This window comes from Balaenoptera borealis (genome assembly GCF_965194805.1).
Source record: "Balaenoptera borealis genome assembly, chromosome: 10".
Classification (NCBI taxonomy): domain Eukaryota; kingdom Metazoa; phylum Chordata; class Mammalia; order Artiodactyla; family Balaenopteridae; genus Balaenoptera; species Balaenoptera borealis.
Genome location: NC_138874.1, coordinates 71841368 through 71858619, shown reverse-complemented (window position 1 = coordinate 71858619; position 17252 = coordinate 71841368). Strand labels below are relative to the sequence as shown.

Here is a 17252-nt window from a genome sequence, read left to right as displayed (position 1 = left end):
CCCTATGATTCAGCAGTTGCTCTTACAAATACATACTCTAGCCTAAGGCTTAGAGAAATGTATACTCTTGTGCCCGGAAAGACATATAAAGGAATGTGCATATCAGCCTGTTTGCAATAGCAAAGCGGTACAGAGAGCCCAAATGTTCTCCAGTAGGGGAATGGTTAAGTAAATTGTGGTGTACTCGTCCAGTGCATGTCTATCCAGCAGTTAAAAGGAATGAACTAGCTCTAGGTACAGCTACAGGGATAGATCTCAAACACACTGGTGAGTGGAGAAAAAAAGCAAGTCAGCAAATAATATGCAGAGGAAGATTAAAATGGAAAAACAACACACAAAATGCTCTACGCGTACGTGTACACATATACATGTGCACCTGCGTGTGCTCTGTGTGTAAGGCTTGTGAGCTGTCGTTCAGCAGTTTTGAAGCTAGAGCCTCGGGCATTGTAAAGGGTTTTATTCCGAGCCCCAGGTCAAGAACGCTTGTCAGCTGGTTGATGTGAGCGCCTGGTCCCACACGCTGAACGGCATACAGGTGGCCTGGCTCAGGGTGGGAGCCTGAGAGCGCTTCTGGAAGGGATGGACCCTAGGGTGCATGGGGGCTGGGAAATTCTGGGTTTGACTTTTGAAGGAAGATGGAGAAAGGTCCTTGTTTTGTGGCCGGCCAGGTGTCAGGTGGGCTTCGAACCTGGGACCAGCCATCCTCCAATGGCAGACTTAGGGCTCCCGGCTTAGACTGAAAATGTCAGATGAGCCCAAGAATAAAACACTGTAGAACAAATATCAGGGGAGTCCCCAGGGTGGGTGTCAAACTTGGGTTTTGACAGAAAACAAAACAGCTTTTAGTCAGATGGAATATTTATGTGGAGCCTCAATATATAGACTATACTGTCTGGTGTCAGAAGTCCTCACGCCTGGCCCGTCCCCTGGGCCCCCATGGACTCTTTTTTGTTCCCTGGAACCCAGTTTGAGGACCTTGTGGGCTTGTGACACTGGCAGACCTAGGAGGACTTCTCACCCTTGGACAAGCCACTTAACCTGAGTCTCGTTTCCTCATCTGTCAAATGGAGATTCCAAGGCCCCCTTGGCAGGGTCATCGTAGGATCAGATGGGATGAACGGAAGTGCCAAGCCCACAGTCTGGACATGGAGGTCCTGACAGTCAGTCTGTAAGCTGTCCGTCTGTCTGTATGTGGTCTCCAGGAAGGCCACGGCCTGGGTGACTGCATGTGGAAGGGCTAAGGACAGGCTGGGTCTCATTAGCGACTCTCAGTCCATCCAGGCGGCTCTTTGAACCTGACCTGGGTGGTCAGGACTGAAATGGGAACCCACTGAAGGCATTCTCAATTGATGACTCTCCTCGTTCTTAAAATCCAACCAGCGGAGAGAAATGGGACTGACCAGGAATCAAGAGACCCCACTTTGGGGCCACCCTGCCCCAGCTCACCGCGTGACTCTGGGAGGGGGTTGAACACCCTCGGAGAAGCAGGAATGCATGAGCACACGTGCACCCCTCCCCAAGCCTGAGAGGCTGCAGCAGCCAGGGGCCGCCTACCTGGTTGCAGCAGGCCACGATGACGTGCTCAGGCTCCGGCATGACGCTGCTCTTCTGGGCCACCAGCGTGTCTTGGGTGTGGCCGGGGAGCCGGTAGGAGGAGAAGAGCCCGTAGTATTGCTTCATACAGAGCGGCTGCCCTGACAGCTGGCCCTTGGCACAGTCAGTGGGGATGGAGTGGCTGGAGGGGCGGGAGGGAAGGGAGGCAGGGAATCAGAGTTGATTCTACTGTAACCTGATTAGGCAAAGCAGGGCAGAAACACCAAACTGCACGACGATGGCTGTCAAAGAGCTCGATTTGCCACTTTCTAAAGTAGTGGAGCGCCCCGTGGAGCCCCTCGGGGTGTGCTCCGGCCTCCGTTAGTCTCCCTCACCCCGACCTCATGCACTACGTGTGCGCAGGCGCGGATCTGGCCATTTCAGCCCTCTGGGCCTTTGCTTCTGCTGCTCTGCTTGGCACGCTTTCACCCTCACTCCTGCTCTCAACTAATGTATTTAGAAAACTCCCTCTACTCTTTTTAGAGGCTACTCCTTCATCACCTCTTCTAGAAACCTCCTCTGAGTTCAGGGTGGAAAGTTCTCTTTCTCCTGTGGTCTCAGCGTGTCTTGTGTACTTTCTTCCTTCCTTTTTTCTCCTCCTCCACTTCCTCCTCCTCCTCCTTCTGTCTCACTTTCTCTCTTTCCGTCTTTCCTCCTTCTGTCTCCTCCTCTCCCCACCTTCCGCCTTCCCCTCCTCTTCCTCTTCCTCCTTTTTCTTCTCTCTCTTTCTGTCTCTTTCTCCCCTCCCTCCTTCCCTTCCTTCCTTCTTTCCTTTCTTCCTTCCCTCCTTCCTCCTACCTTCCTTCCATCCTTTCAGCCAACAAATGTGACTGAGCACTCTCTGGGGCCAGGCACCAGGATCTGGGCATATAGCTGCAAACAAGACCTGAGTTTCCGGTTCTAATGGGGCGCAGGTCTGGGGTATGTAGTGGGGCAAAGACAGCAAGCAGGTAGTGAGACAGGATGATGAGACAGTGACTGGTGGGGCAGAAGGAGCGACCAGGGACCTCAGGGAGGCCAGGGAGCCTCACTGTGGACCAGACCTGTGAGCTGAGCCCTGAGGGTAAGAAGCAGGCAGGAGGTGTGCTGGGTGGGGTGTCCCAGGGCCCTCCTGCTCCAAGTGTGGGTGTCGGACTGAACTGTAATGACCAGCTCACGACAGGGTGAGCGTGGGCCTCCAGAAGGAGCTTTCAGAAACTTGTAACAGGTTGACAGAGGACGTTTGTGTGTGTTGAATCTAACGATAAAACAAATGGTGTCTTATTTTGTACCTTTGGGCCATTTTTCTGCTAATTCACTTCTGCGGTGTTTTACAAACCCTTTACTAAATTAAAAGAATATATTGGTCCTTCACCATAGATCATTTGAGGAACACTCGTCCAAGGTGAAAGGAAGCCAGTGCATTGAAACTGAGTAAAGAGATGGCCAGAGAGGTGGGGAGACTTGTGAGTCTCCTTGGCAGTGGAAAGGTGGTACCATTTCATTCTTGGGGCAGTGAAAGCCCCAGAAGGCGAGAGCTTTCAGGGGCAGGATTTGATCTGTTTTGCTTTTGTAATGACCCTGGTTCTGTGTGGAGAATGGGTGGAAGTGGGTCAAAGGAAGAACCAGGAAGGAGGCTGTGGGCTGCTGGGAAGGTGATGGGCCTGGGGAGGGTGGTGGGAGGAGGGGAAGGGAGGCATGGGAATGGGTTCTGGAGGGAGAGTGATGCACCTGCACTTGGACTAGAGGAGCAGGCAAGGGAGAAAGACACCTCAGGTGACTTCTAGGGTCCTGGATTCGCCACCGAGGGTGTGTGGTGTGTTTACTGAGACGGCAGGACAAGGTGAGGGTCCAGCTGGGGTGTGGGGAGGGACCCCAAAGGCCCACTGGGGATGACTCGGCTTGCAATGACCGGGAGGCACCCTGGTGGGGACGTCAGGGGGTCGGATAATGGAGTGTGGGGCTCATGGGGACCGACACAGCTGTATTTTGTGCTGTTGATGTGTCTGTCTTGCCAAACGGTCTGAGAACCTTCTGAAGACAGGGATGCGGCCTTATTTCCCTTCGCCTTCCCAACATCAATTTGCAAAGTGAGCAAATGAATAAATGAGTAAATGAAGCGTCTAAAACAGGCGCTTGGGCAATGGCATAAATTTCCAGCCTTGTGACGTTTACGGTGATCACACATGGGAACCTTCACGTGGATGTGTATGGGTATGCATGTCTGTGTGAGTGTGCCCACATGCATGCACACAAGCGCGTGCACACACACGTGGGGGTCTGGTGTCTAGGCTGTCAGCGATGGAAGCGTACAAGGTCGTGGGTGGTGCCCTTCCTCCTCTGCTGTCCAGCTGGACAAGGTAAGGGATGAAGCTCTCTGAAATCAGAGAGTCGGAGTGTCAGCAGCACTGAGTTCTGGGGGACAGCAGAGCTCTCCCAGCGAGGAAGACAGACACCAAAAAAGCACCACAAGTAACAGTAGCCGGAAGGTCTGGTGACCCAGCGAGGGCATGGTACGGTGAGGAGTGAGCAGACAGAAGTCCAGGAGTGTTTGGTTCAGAAATGCATGGAGAGCCTGCTGTGTGCCTAACTTAGTGCTGAAAGCTTTGAAGGCGTCATCTTATAGGACAGTCACAGAAGCCCCAAGAGGCGGCTACTATTATTATTTCCATTTGACAGACAGGGGTCTATAGCTAGGAGTGATTACTCACTCAAGATCGACACGTCCTGTGGTGTGGGTGTCAGAATTCAGACTCAGGTCTGCTGACCCCAGGGCCCAAGCCCTGAGCTACGCTGCACTTTGGGTCTGGGAGCCTGCCCCCTCCTCTCCAGAGGAAACAACCCTACCCTGGAGGGGCTGCAGGTCTAAGCCTCCCCCCCAAGTCTGGGTAAGACTGGGTTGGATCAAGTTAAAAAGTAAGTGAAGTTTGTCCCTGTGCCTTCCTCACCCTGCCACCTCCTGGCTGTGTGACCACAGACAAGGCCCTTAACCTCTCTGAGCCTCAGCTTCCTCGTCTGTGCAATGGACACTGCTTTGGACACTTCTTTCTTTCCAGCATCTGATTCCCTTATATTACCTGCCTCTGGGGACTCTGAGGCCCTCTCACGGGGTCCCCCATGCCCTCTCACTCTCCCTGCTGCTCCTGGGCACCTGGTGCTTGGCTGGAAAAGGGACTTTCCTCCTAAAATCAGTGATGACCCACTGTGCTTATGCAGCTCTCTCCATCTGTCAGGACACCTTTGGGTCCACTGAGTCAGCTCACCCATTTCTCAAGCTTGATGGGGTTGAGGAAACAGGCTCAGAGTGGGGAGCCCATTCCTTTCAGGTAGTGAGTAACAAGGCTGAACTCACCATCACCGCGCTCCAACAACTTTTCCTTCCCCACCTTTTGATATGCTCTCTATATTCCTGACACACTGAATCATGGCATGTGTGTATATAAGACGTATGCAGGGAGGGGGGCATTTTAAAGAGATCATGGAGGGATCGTGCTTACCGCGGGCAAAGTAACCATTAATGGCTGGGCCAGCTGGGTTAAAAGTCATTCTGATGCTCAGGAAGTTCAGGGGGGTTGTTTGCTCTGTGATGGGAGCCCAGAACACAGAGCTGGAAAAAGGCAAGTTCCCTGCCCTCTGGGAGCTCCTTGGCTAGTGTGGTAGGGAGACAGATGGGTCAACAGACTGTGCCAGAACAGGGTACTACCCTTCTCAGGCTGGGCTCCGTCCTACCTGTCCAGCAGGGCCTTGTAGCTGAGCACACCAGAGATGAGGTTGGCTGCAAACCTGCAGAGAGAGATGAGGCCTTAGTTTCTCCTCTCCAGGGCCCGGGCTCCCTCCCTCCCTCCATCCTTCAAATCCCTTCCTCCCTCCCTCCCTTCTTCCTTCATTCCTTCTTACTTCTTCTCTCTCCACCTCCCTCTCCCCCTCCCTCCCACCTCCTCTCTGTCTCTCCCAGACTCATGGACCACCCACCAGATGTCTGGCCTTGATGGTACACTAATCAGGTGGGGTTACTGCTGCCCTGCCCCTACCCCCATGCTGTCAGTACTTCACAAACTTTGGATTAAAAATGGTCCTGAGGAGAGAACAGGGGGGGAGGAGAGGAAACTGGAAGGTGAATGAAGAGGAAGAGGAGGAGGAGGGAGAGGAAGCCAAGAGAGGCCACAGAGCAGGCAAGAGGAGGTTGGACAGTCAGGGATGGGGTTCTTCCAGGTGAAGGCCTGTGCTGGGGCTGGACTGGGCCAAAACCCCGGGGTTCTGGGAAATCCAGTCTCCTGGGAAAAGTCAGTCATTTGGTCCCCTTAATGCTAAGGAAAAGGAAAGTGGGTGCTGGCGTGGGGAAAAAAGGCACCAGACAACCTTACCACGGGACCCTGTCATCTTAATAGCCCATGGATGATGAGCCTGGCTTAATTGCATCAGGAGGGAAACGTCCCCTTCGATGCAATTTTGAGAACTGTTTCCAGAAGTTGTTCATCCATCCACACACTTCCTTCTGCCCAGGGAAGGCCTGGCTGCAGGGGAAGGGGGAAGACTGCCCCCGGCCAGCAGGTTGGTCGGGCTGGTCTTGGTGAAGAAGGAGGGGGGCGGGGGTCTTCCAGCATAGTTGAGCCCTGCTCAGAGGCCGAGGTGGGCCCTGCCTCTTGTTTTTTTTTTTCCTCCCTCTGAACTGTCCCCATGCTGTGCCACATTTGGGTCTTGAGGCCAGAGACCTGGGTTTGGCTCTGAGAGACTCCGGCAGGGAGACCCTTCCTCCCGACCTGACCCTTGTGTAAACGGCCCCTCCCTTGTCATCAGTGGGCCCAGAGGCCGTTCCAGGGGCTCAGTGAGCTCTGAAATTGCAGCAGATGGCAGAGACTCTGGCGGTGGCTGGCGGGAAGAAACCACTTCCACTCCCTCAGAGCCTCTGTCCAGAGCTGGGGGCTGCAGGGCAGCAGGGGCCCTCTGAGATAGCCTGGGGCCGTGGGTCCCAGTAAGAAGCCCCAGCCTCAAGCGCTGGCAGGATCAGAGGCTACAGGCTTCCTCCCAGGGCCTCAACCAGGCCCAGACTGCCATGGGGACACCTGGGGGCCCGTGACCTCCCCACCCCACCCCAAATAGATACATTCTGAGGAAGACCCTGTGTTTGTTACCCACGTGCCGCTTGCCTAACCTCCTTCTGACACCATGGCCTGGATGCCACTGTCTCAGGGCCATTCGGCCTCAGAAAGCTCAGCCGAGGCACGAGTTTCAACCTCTCCTTCCTGGTGCTGGTGCCAGGCCCCCTCCTCCAGGCAGACTCCCAAGCTGTGAGCCCAGGAGCACGGTGGCCTCACCTTAGCTGGTCATTGGTATCTTGGAAGTGCTGCCGGGCAAAGATCACAGCTGGGCTGGAGTTGACAGGCAGGGCCAGTCGGTTATTGAGATACATGTCATTCAGCCAGTACTCAGACACCTGCCAGGGAGGGTGGGGAAGGGTGCCATTACCCGCAATGGCCACACGCATCTCGCCTGTGGAGCGCACCAGTCCCATCCTGGCAGCCCCAAGGGAAAATGGGGACCCTTCACTAGATCATGTACTTTTTTCATTCATTCATTCATTCCACAAGCATACGCTGAGCCCCACTTATGGGCTAGGGCCTGTGTGCTCCCCGTCTACCACACCTGTCCTTCAGCTTTGTCCCATACTATCTCCTTTCTTCCATCCCAGTGTTCATCCTGGTTGTTTACTGCTTCATCCATGTCCCCTGCCCATTCTCATGAGTGTCTCATTCCTGCCTTTCACCTCTCTCTGCTTCCCTGACCTCACGCTATCCTCTGCTGCTCCCATCCCTGTTACTCATCTGCCTCCCCATTTCTGTCCCCCATCTGCCCCCATCTCTGTCCCTGTCTGTCCTCCATCCTTATCCCCATCTGCCCCCATCTCTGTCCCTGTCTGTCCTCCATCCTTACCCCCATCTGTCCTCCATCTCTGTACCCTGTCTCTCTCCATCATCCCATCTCTATCCCCATCTGTCCCCTCTCTGTCCCCATCCCTATCTCCCATCCCAATCTTGTCTGTCCTTCACCCTTGCTCCTTACTATCCCTCTGTTGTCTCCCCCATGCCTGTCCCTCCATCTGCCCCATCTTTGTCACCTACCTGCCCCTTATCCAAATCCCTCTGTCTCCATGACTGCTTTCTGCCCCCTGCCCCATGGGTTCCTTGCTTGCCCCCTCCCAGCAGCTCTTACCCAGCTGGCTGTCTTCTCCTGCCGTTCCAGGAGCTTCTGCTGCAGGGTCTCACCGAGGCCACCAGGAGCCCCAAACCGCTGCACGATGGCCTGGCTCCTCCTGAATTGCTCCTCAGGCACCAGGTGCTGCATGCACCGCAGGTAGGTGGCCAGGGTCTGCTGCAGCGGGGGCACGGGGAGTTTGGGAAGCCCCTGGAAGAGAAGGTTCACAGGCTTTGGTTCCTCTTCTCATGTGTGGCCCATGCCTGTCCCCAAATTGATCCCCTGTGTCTATTTCCATCTGCCCCATCTTTGTTCCCTATCCTGGGACTCACCTGTTGCCAGGGCTCAGCTCAGCAGAATTGTGAACTTAGGAAGCTCCTGTTAGCTTTCTCCCACACCCCAGCCTGGCCTCTAGGAGGGGACAAAGTGCAGAGGAAAAGACCTTGATGCTGACACCAGACAGACATGGGTTCATGCCCCGACCCTGCTGCTGACCATCTGTGTGATCTTGAGCAAATCACCCCTACCTCTGTGCCTCAGTTTCCTACCCTGTAAAACAGAAGTAATAACCTCTATCTCTCATAAGGTCAAAGAGATCACGAATATGAAAGTGCTTATAAACCATGAAGAATGAGTGTAAGATGAAATGGTCCTGTTATTGATATTGACTGCTGGCCACTCTTAATTTAGGACTTGTTCCCAGCTGGGGCTCCACAATCCAATTGATCTCCGGATCCAAAGGGTGTGACTCTAATGGAGACATTTGGACAGTTGAAAGGTGGTGTGAGGTATAGTTCACTGCTTGCCCTAATGACCAGAATTCTGCATGATATTTCCTGGGAAGGTGACTCATGCACTGGGCTCCTTATTAAATCCCTCCCAGTTATGAAACACAGGGAGGGGCATTTAGCTGCATGTGGGTATGGGGCGCAGGTAGGGGGGAATGCATTGGAAGTTTTTCCACTCTTAATCTCTCCAAGCCTCAGCTTCCTCCTTCATAGGCCATAAATAACAATTCCTATGTGAGAGAGGCACAGAGAGAATTAAATAAGAGAAACAACTGGCCCCAAATAGGCACATCATAAAATGTTATGATATTACTATCCTTATCCCTCCAGATGGATTCCTAAGAGAAAACCCATAATACCTGGGGGCCCCTAAAGTGTCTCAAGAATCTAAGTAGAACTCCCCACCCATGTCCTCCTGATCTGGGCTTCTCAGTTTACGAGCTCTGTCACCCTGGGATCTTGTGTGTGTTCACCAGTGTTACGGCTTAGCCTGGGAAGGAATTTTTGTCCCATTTTCAGATGAGGAAACTGAGGACCAGCAGGTGAAGAGACTAGTCCAAAGTCATCCAGCCATTCGATGGCAGAGCCAGGACCTGAAATCAGTCTCTGCTCCCCACCACCGACAGCCCTTCTGCTCCTTCCTCCTTGGTTGTTCTCTCCCTTGCTCCCTTTTCCATCCATCCTTTTCCTTCTTCCTCACTCAGCTGGTCACAATCGGAAACCAGGACTTTTCATACTACTGCTTAAACTTTACAAAGCTGGAAGATGGTGGGCTGCCTTCTTTTCAGGGGTTTCTCCTCTGTGGGGTGGTGGGGTCAGTGAATTTCCACCCCAGCCAGGCTGTGGAATGAAGGGGGTCCATTGAATGCTTACCTGTGCTCTGCTCCCGCTGCTGCAGGGACTGAAGCGAGCCCCCATCCCCACCCCCGGGAGCTCTGGACAGGCGGACCCCAAGCGTGAGTGAGCCGGAGCGCATGCGCTGATGAGGGAAGGGGCTCTGCCTGTCTGAGCCTGTCTCTAGAGTTCACTGCCCTAGGGGGAGGGAGGAGGGTGTCAGTGCCAACTATGGACTGCTCCTGCCCTGGGGAACCCTTGAGGACGGGTCCGGGCAGCATTCCAGGTTGCTCAGCCCACTCCCAGAGAGCCAGGTCCAGCCTCCCCACCAAGCTGCTCTAGTTCCCTCTTCCTTCTCTTGGGGTCTTGGGGGTCTGTGTGGTGGGTGAGTGGGGAAACATCTACAGAAAGCGCAGTCCAGCTGGTGGCTTGGCCAAGAGTGCCAGCAGATCTGGCTGGAGCCCCTGCTAGAAACAGGCTACCCTTCTTCGGAGCTCTGACAGTGACTCAGCCTGGGTCATGGGGAATCAGTGATGGGTAAGGAGGAGTGAAGCAGGAAATCTCTGCTCAGATGTCTCAGCCCCCTGGGGCTCTTCCCAGACTCTCGTGGGCTTCTGGCCTTGCCTGGGTACAGAGGCAGGGACTTGTACAAATGAGGGTCTTTGGGCCCTGGGGTCTTAGATCAATAAACATTTCTGGGCAATTTACGTGAGCCGGGGCTCGCATTTCTGGGCTGGACTCAGGGGCAATGGAGATACAGAGCCTGCTCTCAAGGCAGCCACAGTCCAAAGTGAGGGACATGCCACGGACCAGAGGCAACAACAGAGGTGTTTGTCAGGTTGTTTTTCTGGACAATGTGGTGAGCAACTTCACGAGGAGAAGCCAGAAAATCCTGATCAGATTTTCAAATGAAGCCCTGGGGTTAGGGTTGGGGTAAGGAGGTGTCAAGAAGACAGGAAGCGCCGTGTGCAACAGCCTGAAGATCAGATGTGTCACTGTATCACTCTGGATTGTGGGTTGAGTATGGTGGGGAGGGAGGATGCCTGCCCAGGGAAGGGTGGCATTGTCTCAGACCAGTGGGGAAGACGGCGCCTAAGGCTCCAGGGCTGACAGCAGCTGGCGCTGGGATGTGACAAGGCTTAGAGTAGGGAATTCAGCCTCATCCTAAGGCAGTTCCACTGGGCTCACAGCCACTGGAGGTGGAACTTGGAGAGAGGGGAGGCCCTGAGAGAAAAGAGAGTGCCTGGCTCAGGTCAAGGGCTCTCCCTGGCCTTGGAGGTTAGGAAGTGTGGCTGTCAGCATCCCCTCAGTATTCTCTGATGCCACTCCCACCCCTCCAGGCCTCCCCGGGCTCCCCAGCAAACTTAGGGCAGGGCTGCAGCCTGGGTCTCCTGCCCAGGAGAGCACAGAGCTAGGGGTCAGGCAAGAGTTGGGGGTCAGTCCCACTCAGGACTGTTCTGGAAGCAAGAGTTTGTGAGTGGGGAGAGAGGGATCCAAACGTCACTTACAGGCTCCTCGTCACTGCTGGGACTTTTTGCTGCTGTCTTAGGGGGCGTTTTTTCGAGGATGGGCATCTTGGTGACTCCTGATTGGGGAAGCAGAGGTGTGGACCTGGGGACCAAGAAGCAGAGAGGCATCAATACAACAGCCACCTAGACCGGACCCTTCACTTCCCACAGCCTGGCACCCTGCCCCTGCCCTGTGAGGAGGCCAGAGCTGGGCAGCAGTGTTCACAGCCCTCCCTGTGGGCCTGGTCCCAAACTCCTGACCTCCAGACCAGTGCACACACTGACCACAGTGTCCTCTCTGACTCCAAATAGGAGAGGGTGGGGCCTGAAATGAGTCGCCAGTTGGCACCTGCTCCACAAAACTGCTGTCATCCAGCCTCAACTGGCCACCCCAGAGCAGCGTGGGAGAGAGCAGGGCTGGGCTTGCTCATTCCAGATCCATGAGGGGTCACTGGCAGAGCACTTGCGTTGTTCCTGCCTGGGACCCGATAGATATGTGCTTTGCAGATTAAAATCTCTCTTTCCCACTAGACTGTGAGCTTCTCCAGGGCAAGACTACACCTGCCGTGTTCAGTGCTTCACCTCTGGGCCTTAGCCCTGTGCCTGGCATGGAGTAAAATCAGTGTTGGGTAGCTGAGTACAAGGAATGCATGCGCACATGAATGAATACAAGGTCCTCTAAGGCTCTGGGCTCCAGGAGACACTCTAGGCTTATTGGAGACTGGCCCGTGGCCAAGGCAGGGAGGACCCTGCTGGATGGGCTGTGACTTAGGCAGTCTCTGGTCGGCTGGCTCCCAGTGTAGGTGGCATGAGAATGCTGAGGGAGATGGTACAGGGAAGTTAGGCAGCCCAGGCCCCTAGGGGCCCCCTGAATAGGCCTGTAAGGAGGTGGATTAATTCTGAAGGTACAGTAGAAGTGAGCCAGGCCAAGAGGGGCAAAAGCCAGTTTTTAAGGCTAGTGGGGCCCAACCTCTACCCTCAGGGCCCAACCTCTATCCCTAAGCATAATCCTACATAAGCATAAGCACCCACCCTTGGTGTCCACTCATCCATCCCCTATTCTCTCCCAAGAGCCTAAAGCTAAGACTTAGCCCATTTTACCCCCAGGCAGACACAGTGGGAGAGGGGGGTTGGGTGCAAGGCACAGTTGACCCTAAGACACAGCATCCAGAAAGATAGATAATCCCGGCCCAGGGGTGGAGGAGCCTGGGGTTGCCTGGTAGCACTGGGCAGAGAATGTAGAGTCCTTGCGGACACTGTGCCACAGCACTCGGGACTAGGTGATCCCCAGACCGGTGAGCACCCTGTAGCATAGGGGCTGCCACTACCCACTGCAAAGCAGAAGCAACGGCATCCAGATGAGAGTCGATCCCAGCGCCACGGGAGTTTTGAGGGGGCGAGTAGGGCAAGGGCAAGGTGGTAAGGGCCCTATAGACAATGCAGACAATGCCTCCTCTTGCTCTGGCCCCCAGCCAGACCATAGCAGGAAGATACTAGTCAAGACTCAGAGACCCCATGTCTTGCAGAGGCACAGGAGATTGAAGTAGGATGGTTTCATGGGTGCCAAATGGGAGGGCCTTGTTCCTGCCGGCCAGCTGCTCTTCCTCACTGGCCCGTGGGCTGGCGCCTAAAGGGTGTATTTGTGTCGGTATCTTTCTACGTCAGTTTGGTGCCCTCCACTCCACACTCCCACCAGCCTGGCTTCTGAAGCCTGCCTGGAGGGGTCTCTGCTTTGCCCTGGAAGCCGAAGCCCAGCTCAGCCCGGGCACCACAGGCTGCCCGCGTGCTCCAGGGGCTCCCTGCCACCCGGCTTATATCTGCCACTTGCGCCCATGCCTGCACCACATCTCCCGCCTCCGTGAGAGAGTCGGAGAGAGGCAGGTGCATGCCAGCACTTCAGGGGGTTGGAGTGAGACCTGCAGACCCTCCAACTGGGCACGGGAAGTGCAGACCTTGGCACTTAGCAGATGGGGGTTCAGAAGTGTGGACACACACGTGAAGCCGCGAAGCTGACAGTCAAGGCTGTCCAAGCCCTTTCCCCCAACTTCGCACCATCCAGCTCCCCGTCCCCCTGCCCCCACCCTGGGTGGAGAAACACCAGAACCACAGAATCCCTCACTCTCCTGGCCGTCCCCCGACGGCCGCTGCCCTTCGGGACTCGGAGGACTCCGCGGGCTCTGGGGCCTCCCGGCCCCGGCGCGGTCCCTGGACGGAGCCTCCCTCCGCTCCCGGCTCCCCGCGCTGTGCTCCGCCAGACCAGCCCTACTCACCTGCTCTCCTCGTCTCTGCTGCCTCGGCCGCCGCTGCACCGCACCCAGCAGAACTAGGGGCTAGAATGTGAGCCGGAAGGGATTCGGGGGCGCGTCAGCAGTGCGGGGGTGGGGGCCACCGCCTCAGTCGGTGGCAGAGCCTCCGACGTCGCCGGGTCCCCAGGCCTCGCGACTGGCTGCGAGCGAGCCGGCCGCGCCAGTCGCCTCCCCTCTTTCCTCCTGTTCCTCCTCCCTCCCCTTTCTCCCTTTTCCTCCCTCCCCACAGCCCCACCCCTACCTCTCACCCACTCCATCCTTTGTCTCCCCCACCCCTGCCCCGCCCCACCACTCCGCCGCCTTCCGGGATCCTACCTCCCGGCCCCCATCCCGTGTTCTGACGGCTTCCCGGACGATCTCTCGAAAAGGCAGCGGAATCCAGGCCCGAGATGGGGGGTGCAAAACGTGGCCCCGCCCGTGCCCATCGCCCTCAGCTCAGCCTTCCCCAGTCCCTGCGCTCCCCTAACCCCTTTATCCTAGCCGTGGCTGCCTCTGCAGAACCCTGGGGAGGGTTGGGTCTGGATAAATCTGTGCCCTCCCCACTGTCTAGGGCAGGCTCAAACCTTATTACAACTCCTTTTACAATATAATAATAATAATAATAAATAAAAACAACCTGTTTGTCGATCACTGCAGGTCCTTTTCTATTCCCACTCATCCCGGCTGGCACTACGGGGAATATGCAGGATACAGACCTGGGGATGCTTAGTGACACACAGCCAGAGGCAGACATTCCTCCCAGACAATGCATTCCCCCCCCACCCCATATAGATCCTTACACACGAACACACACAGACACTCACAAAGAGAGACCCTGCTCAGACAGACACACACACAGCCGGACACACAGAGTCAGAACAGATGTGCACACACCAGCAGTACAGACCCCCACAGACGTTGTCTAATACACAGGCGTACCCCAACACGGCGACCTCTCCATGCCGGAATCCGAGGACTCTGCAGCCCTCAGGAGGCCGCAGGTTGCAGGACTGGGAGTGGTGCACACACGCTGGTCTGGGATTCTGGGGACCCCCACTCAAGGTGGGGAGACTTCTCTGACAGCCCTGGGCACTTGCTTGCACTCAGGACCGGGTAGGGTGGGGTTGGTATCAGCTCTCACACTATCATTCTCTCCAGCCCTGACTCAAGCCCGCATAGCTGGGACACAGCGGACACATCGACAACTGTTCCTCCACTCCTCGTAGGATAGAGTCCAGCGGTCTAACGAACACACACACATCACACACACGCGTCTAGAGAAATCAAGCCCTTAAAGATGCGGCCGGTTTTTTTTCAGCTGCCCATAACAGTTCCACCCTTATTCCCTTTCGGAGACTGGACGGGACAGGTTGCCAGGCTCGAAGGAAAGGGAAGCTTGGGCGCCTAAGAGCTCTGTCTTAGACTCAGGGTGTGTCCTCAAGGGGCGGGACCAACGCACCCGGAGGGAGCGGGTCCTCAGGCTCCCCCGGGCGGCGCCCTGGGGCTCTGCGCTAGGCCTGGGTGAGGGAGGGGCTGTCGCGGGCTGAGGCCGGCCTAGGCACCAGGGTGTTCGTGGGTGAGATCCTTGTTGAGTTTGCTTCTTTCGTATCTCCTTTTCCAGGTAGCAAAAGAGCAACAGGCTTCCTGCGTGCCCGCTGGACTGAGACCTGGATTTGGGTTAGACCCAGCTCACCCTCCCATTCTGCCCTGGCCCCTTGCCTGGCCGCCCACCCCATCAGTAAAGAGACTCGGTCTCGTACAGATATAGTTTATTGATTCGGCCCGGAGGCACCGCGGCGCAGCGGGCCAAGTTGGCACTGGGAGGAACGGAAGGAAGGACAAACAGAGGCACGGCTCTACATAGGGGAGCCCCGAGGTGGCGACCCGCGCGCCTCTTCGTCTTTGCCAGGAGCACATCAGTTCACGTGCCTCGGTGCTCCACGCCCCATTGGAGGAAAGGGAGGAGGACACAGAAAGGGTCATAGAGAGGGGACTCGGGCAGGGGAAATCAAGACAGAGGAGGGGCTGGGGTACTCGCTGGAGAAGGCGGGACCTGAGCCTGAGCTGGCCAGTGTGCTCACAGAGCAGCCACCTTGACCCGGGGGTGGGAGTGGGGTGGGGAGTGGGTGGGTGACCTGGAGGAGAAGCGGGGCTGCTAGCTGCGGGTGTAGTAGTCGTAGTCGTCCTCGCATGCGTCAAAGGGGCCTGACGGGCTGCGAGGCGCGCCTTCCCGGTCGGACAGAGGGCGCTCCCGCAGGCGCACAGCATCGTATAGACCCTGCGGTGGCTCATCCAGCAGCACATCGCGCTCGGAGCGGGAGCGCTTCAGGCGGCCCACGTTGCGCAGCAGCAGCAGGACGGGCGCATACAGCAGGTTGGCCAGGCCCATAACAAGGCTAAGCTGCTCAAAGCCAAGCGAGTGCACGATGTGGCCCGCCACTATGGGCCCGAGCGCATAGGCCACGCAATAGGATATATCGGCAATGGCGTAGACGCTGCCATAGACCGAGACGTGGCGCACGTCCACAAGAAAGGCGAGCGTGGGCAGCAGCGCCGTGTCCACCAGCGCAATGCCGAAGCAGAGGCCGCAGAGCGAGAGCACTAGTGGTGCGAAGGAGCGGCAGGCGGGCACCAAGCACGAGCTGGCGCCTATCACTGCCAGCCCGAAGGCGCCGTACAGCCACTGCAGGTGGGGGTAGCGCGCTGCCAGTCGCACTGTGAGGTACACGCCTAGCACGTGCGGCACGAAGGCCGGCAGCCAGGCTATGCCTGCGTCCCACTCGGACGCCGCCATCGTGTGCTCCATCCACGTGGCGATGGTGGGCTCGAGAAAGGCGAGGGGGATGTTGCAGGTGGTGAGCGCGCCTGCCACCACGGCGATGTAGGGGTCCAGCATGAGGCGGTGGATAGGCGTGCCCACTGGCAGGTTGGCCCGCGCCCGCGCCGCGGCGGAGAAGGGCTTGACCACCACCAGCAGCAACAGGGCGTCGAGCAGCGAAACCATGGCGAGCACCAGAAAGGGCGCGGTCTTGCCCACGAACTTGTGGAGGAACCCCCCGAAGGGCGGCGCCACTAGGCTTCCGAAGCTGATGAAAGCCAGCGCCAAGCCCAGGGCACGACTGCGCTCCGGCTCCTCAGGATACTTGTCGGCGATCATGGCAATGCCAGACGTGTCCGCGAAGGCCGAGCCGAGACCCTGCAGGCTGCGCGCGGCGAAGAGCGTCGCGTAGTCCTCCGCGAAGGCAAACATCACTGTAGAGGCGAACAGTACGCCCAGACCCATAAGCAGCGGCAAGTCATAGCTCATGCGGTCGATGAAGGTCCCGCTCAGGGGGTTCACCAGCAGCTGCAGGATGGCCTTGGAGGCAAACAGCACCCCGATCTTCACGTCCTCGTTGTCGGTGGGGTATTGGGGCTGCGCGGTAGACCTGGCCGGCATCGCGGCCGTCGAGGACTCCGAGGTGTTGACCGTGTCGGCACTGGCATTGGCCGGAGTGGGCGGCGGCAGGGTGGTCACACACACTTTGGAAGTCAGGGTGGGCTTCTCGCTGGCCGAGTGCACGTAGTAGGGCACGATGGGCACGATGACCATGTACAGCATGTTGTCCAGGAACAGCGCCACGCACACGATGACCAGCACCAGGCGCCGCTGCCGCCGGGGATCTTGCAGAGCCGCGCCCACCGCCTCCGACAGCTTGCTGGCTGCCGCCGGGGCCTGACCCGCCGGCGCCTCGGGTTCCATCACCCGCACCCCGCCGCTCTTCCGAGGACGCTTCGGCCGGGGCCGGGCGCGCGCGCCCTGCAGTGTAGAGACCAGGGCGCGGAACTTCGGGGGACCCTGCTCGCCGGGAAAGGCAAGGACCCTGTCCGGCGAGGCGCCGCCGCTGTCCGGAACAGAGCTCGGGACCCGCCGCCGCTGGGCTCAGGGGCGGTCAGGAAAGGCGGCCGTGCCAAGGCGCCGGGGCCGGAGACTGAGCGCTCTGAGGCTCGGGCGCGCCGGGAGCTACCCCCGCAGCGCTGAGAGGCCGCCTGAGCAGGCCGAGGGGCATGCTGCTGCCGCCAGCCCGCCGGCT

The 17252-nt window shown here is 57.3% G+C and overlaps 2 protein-coding genes across 2 annotated transcripts in view; both read right to left on the bottom strand.

Moving 5' to 3' along the window:
- CHAT (choline O-acetyltransferase) overlaps positions 1-10977 on the bottom strand; it is a 47127-nt gene extending 36150 nt beyond the window's left edge. The window contains exons 1-5 of the mRNA XM_082407914.1: positions 10895-10977; positions 7783-7974; positions 6888-7006; positions 5302-5355; positions 1555-1735 (exon numbers count right to left, since the gene is read on the bottom strand). Of these exons, the coding sequence (XP_082264040.1) occupies positions 1555-1735; positions 5302-5355; positions 6888-7006; positions 7783-7974; positions 10895-10960 (612 nt within the window). The 5' untranslated portion in view covers positions 10961-10977. The remainder of the gene's footprint in view (positions 1-1554; positions 1736-5301; positions 5356-6887; positions 7007-7782; positions 7975-10894) is intronic.
- A 4357-nt stretch (positions 10978-15334) lies between these two features.
- SLC18A3 (solute carrier family 18 member A3) lies at positions 15335-16921 on the bottom strand (the record flags this gene model as incomplete). Its single annotated transcript, XM_082406664.1, has 1 exon — positions 15335-16921. One exon carries the CDS (start codon positions 16919-16921, stop codon positions 15335-15337), a length of 1587 nt encoding a protein of 528 aa, XP_082262790.1.
- Between the last annotated feature and the right edge of the window lie 331 nt (positions 16922-17252).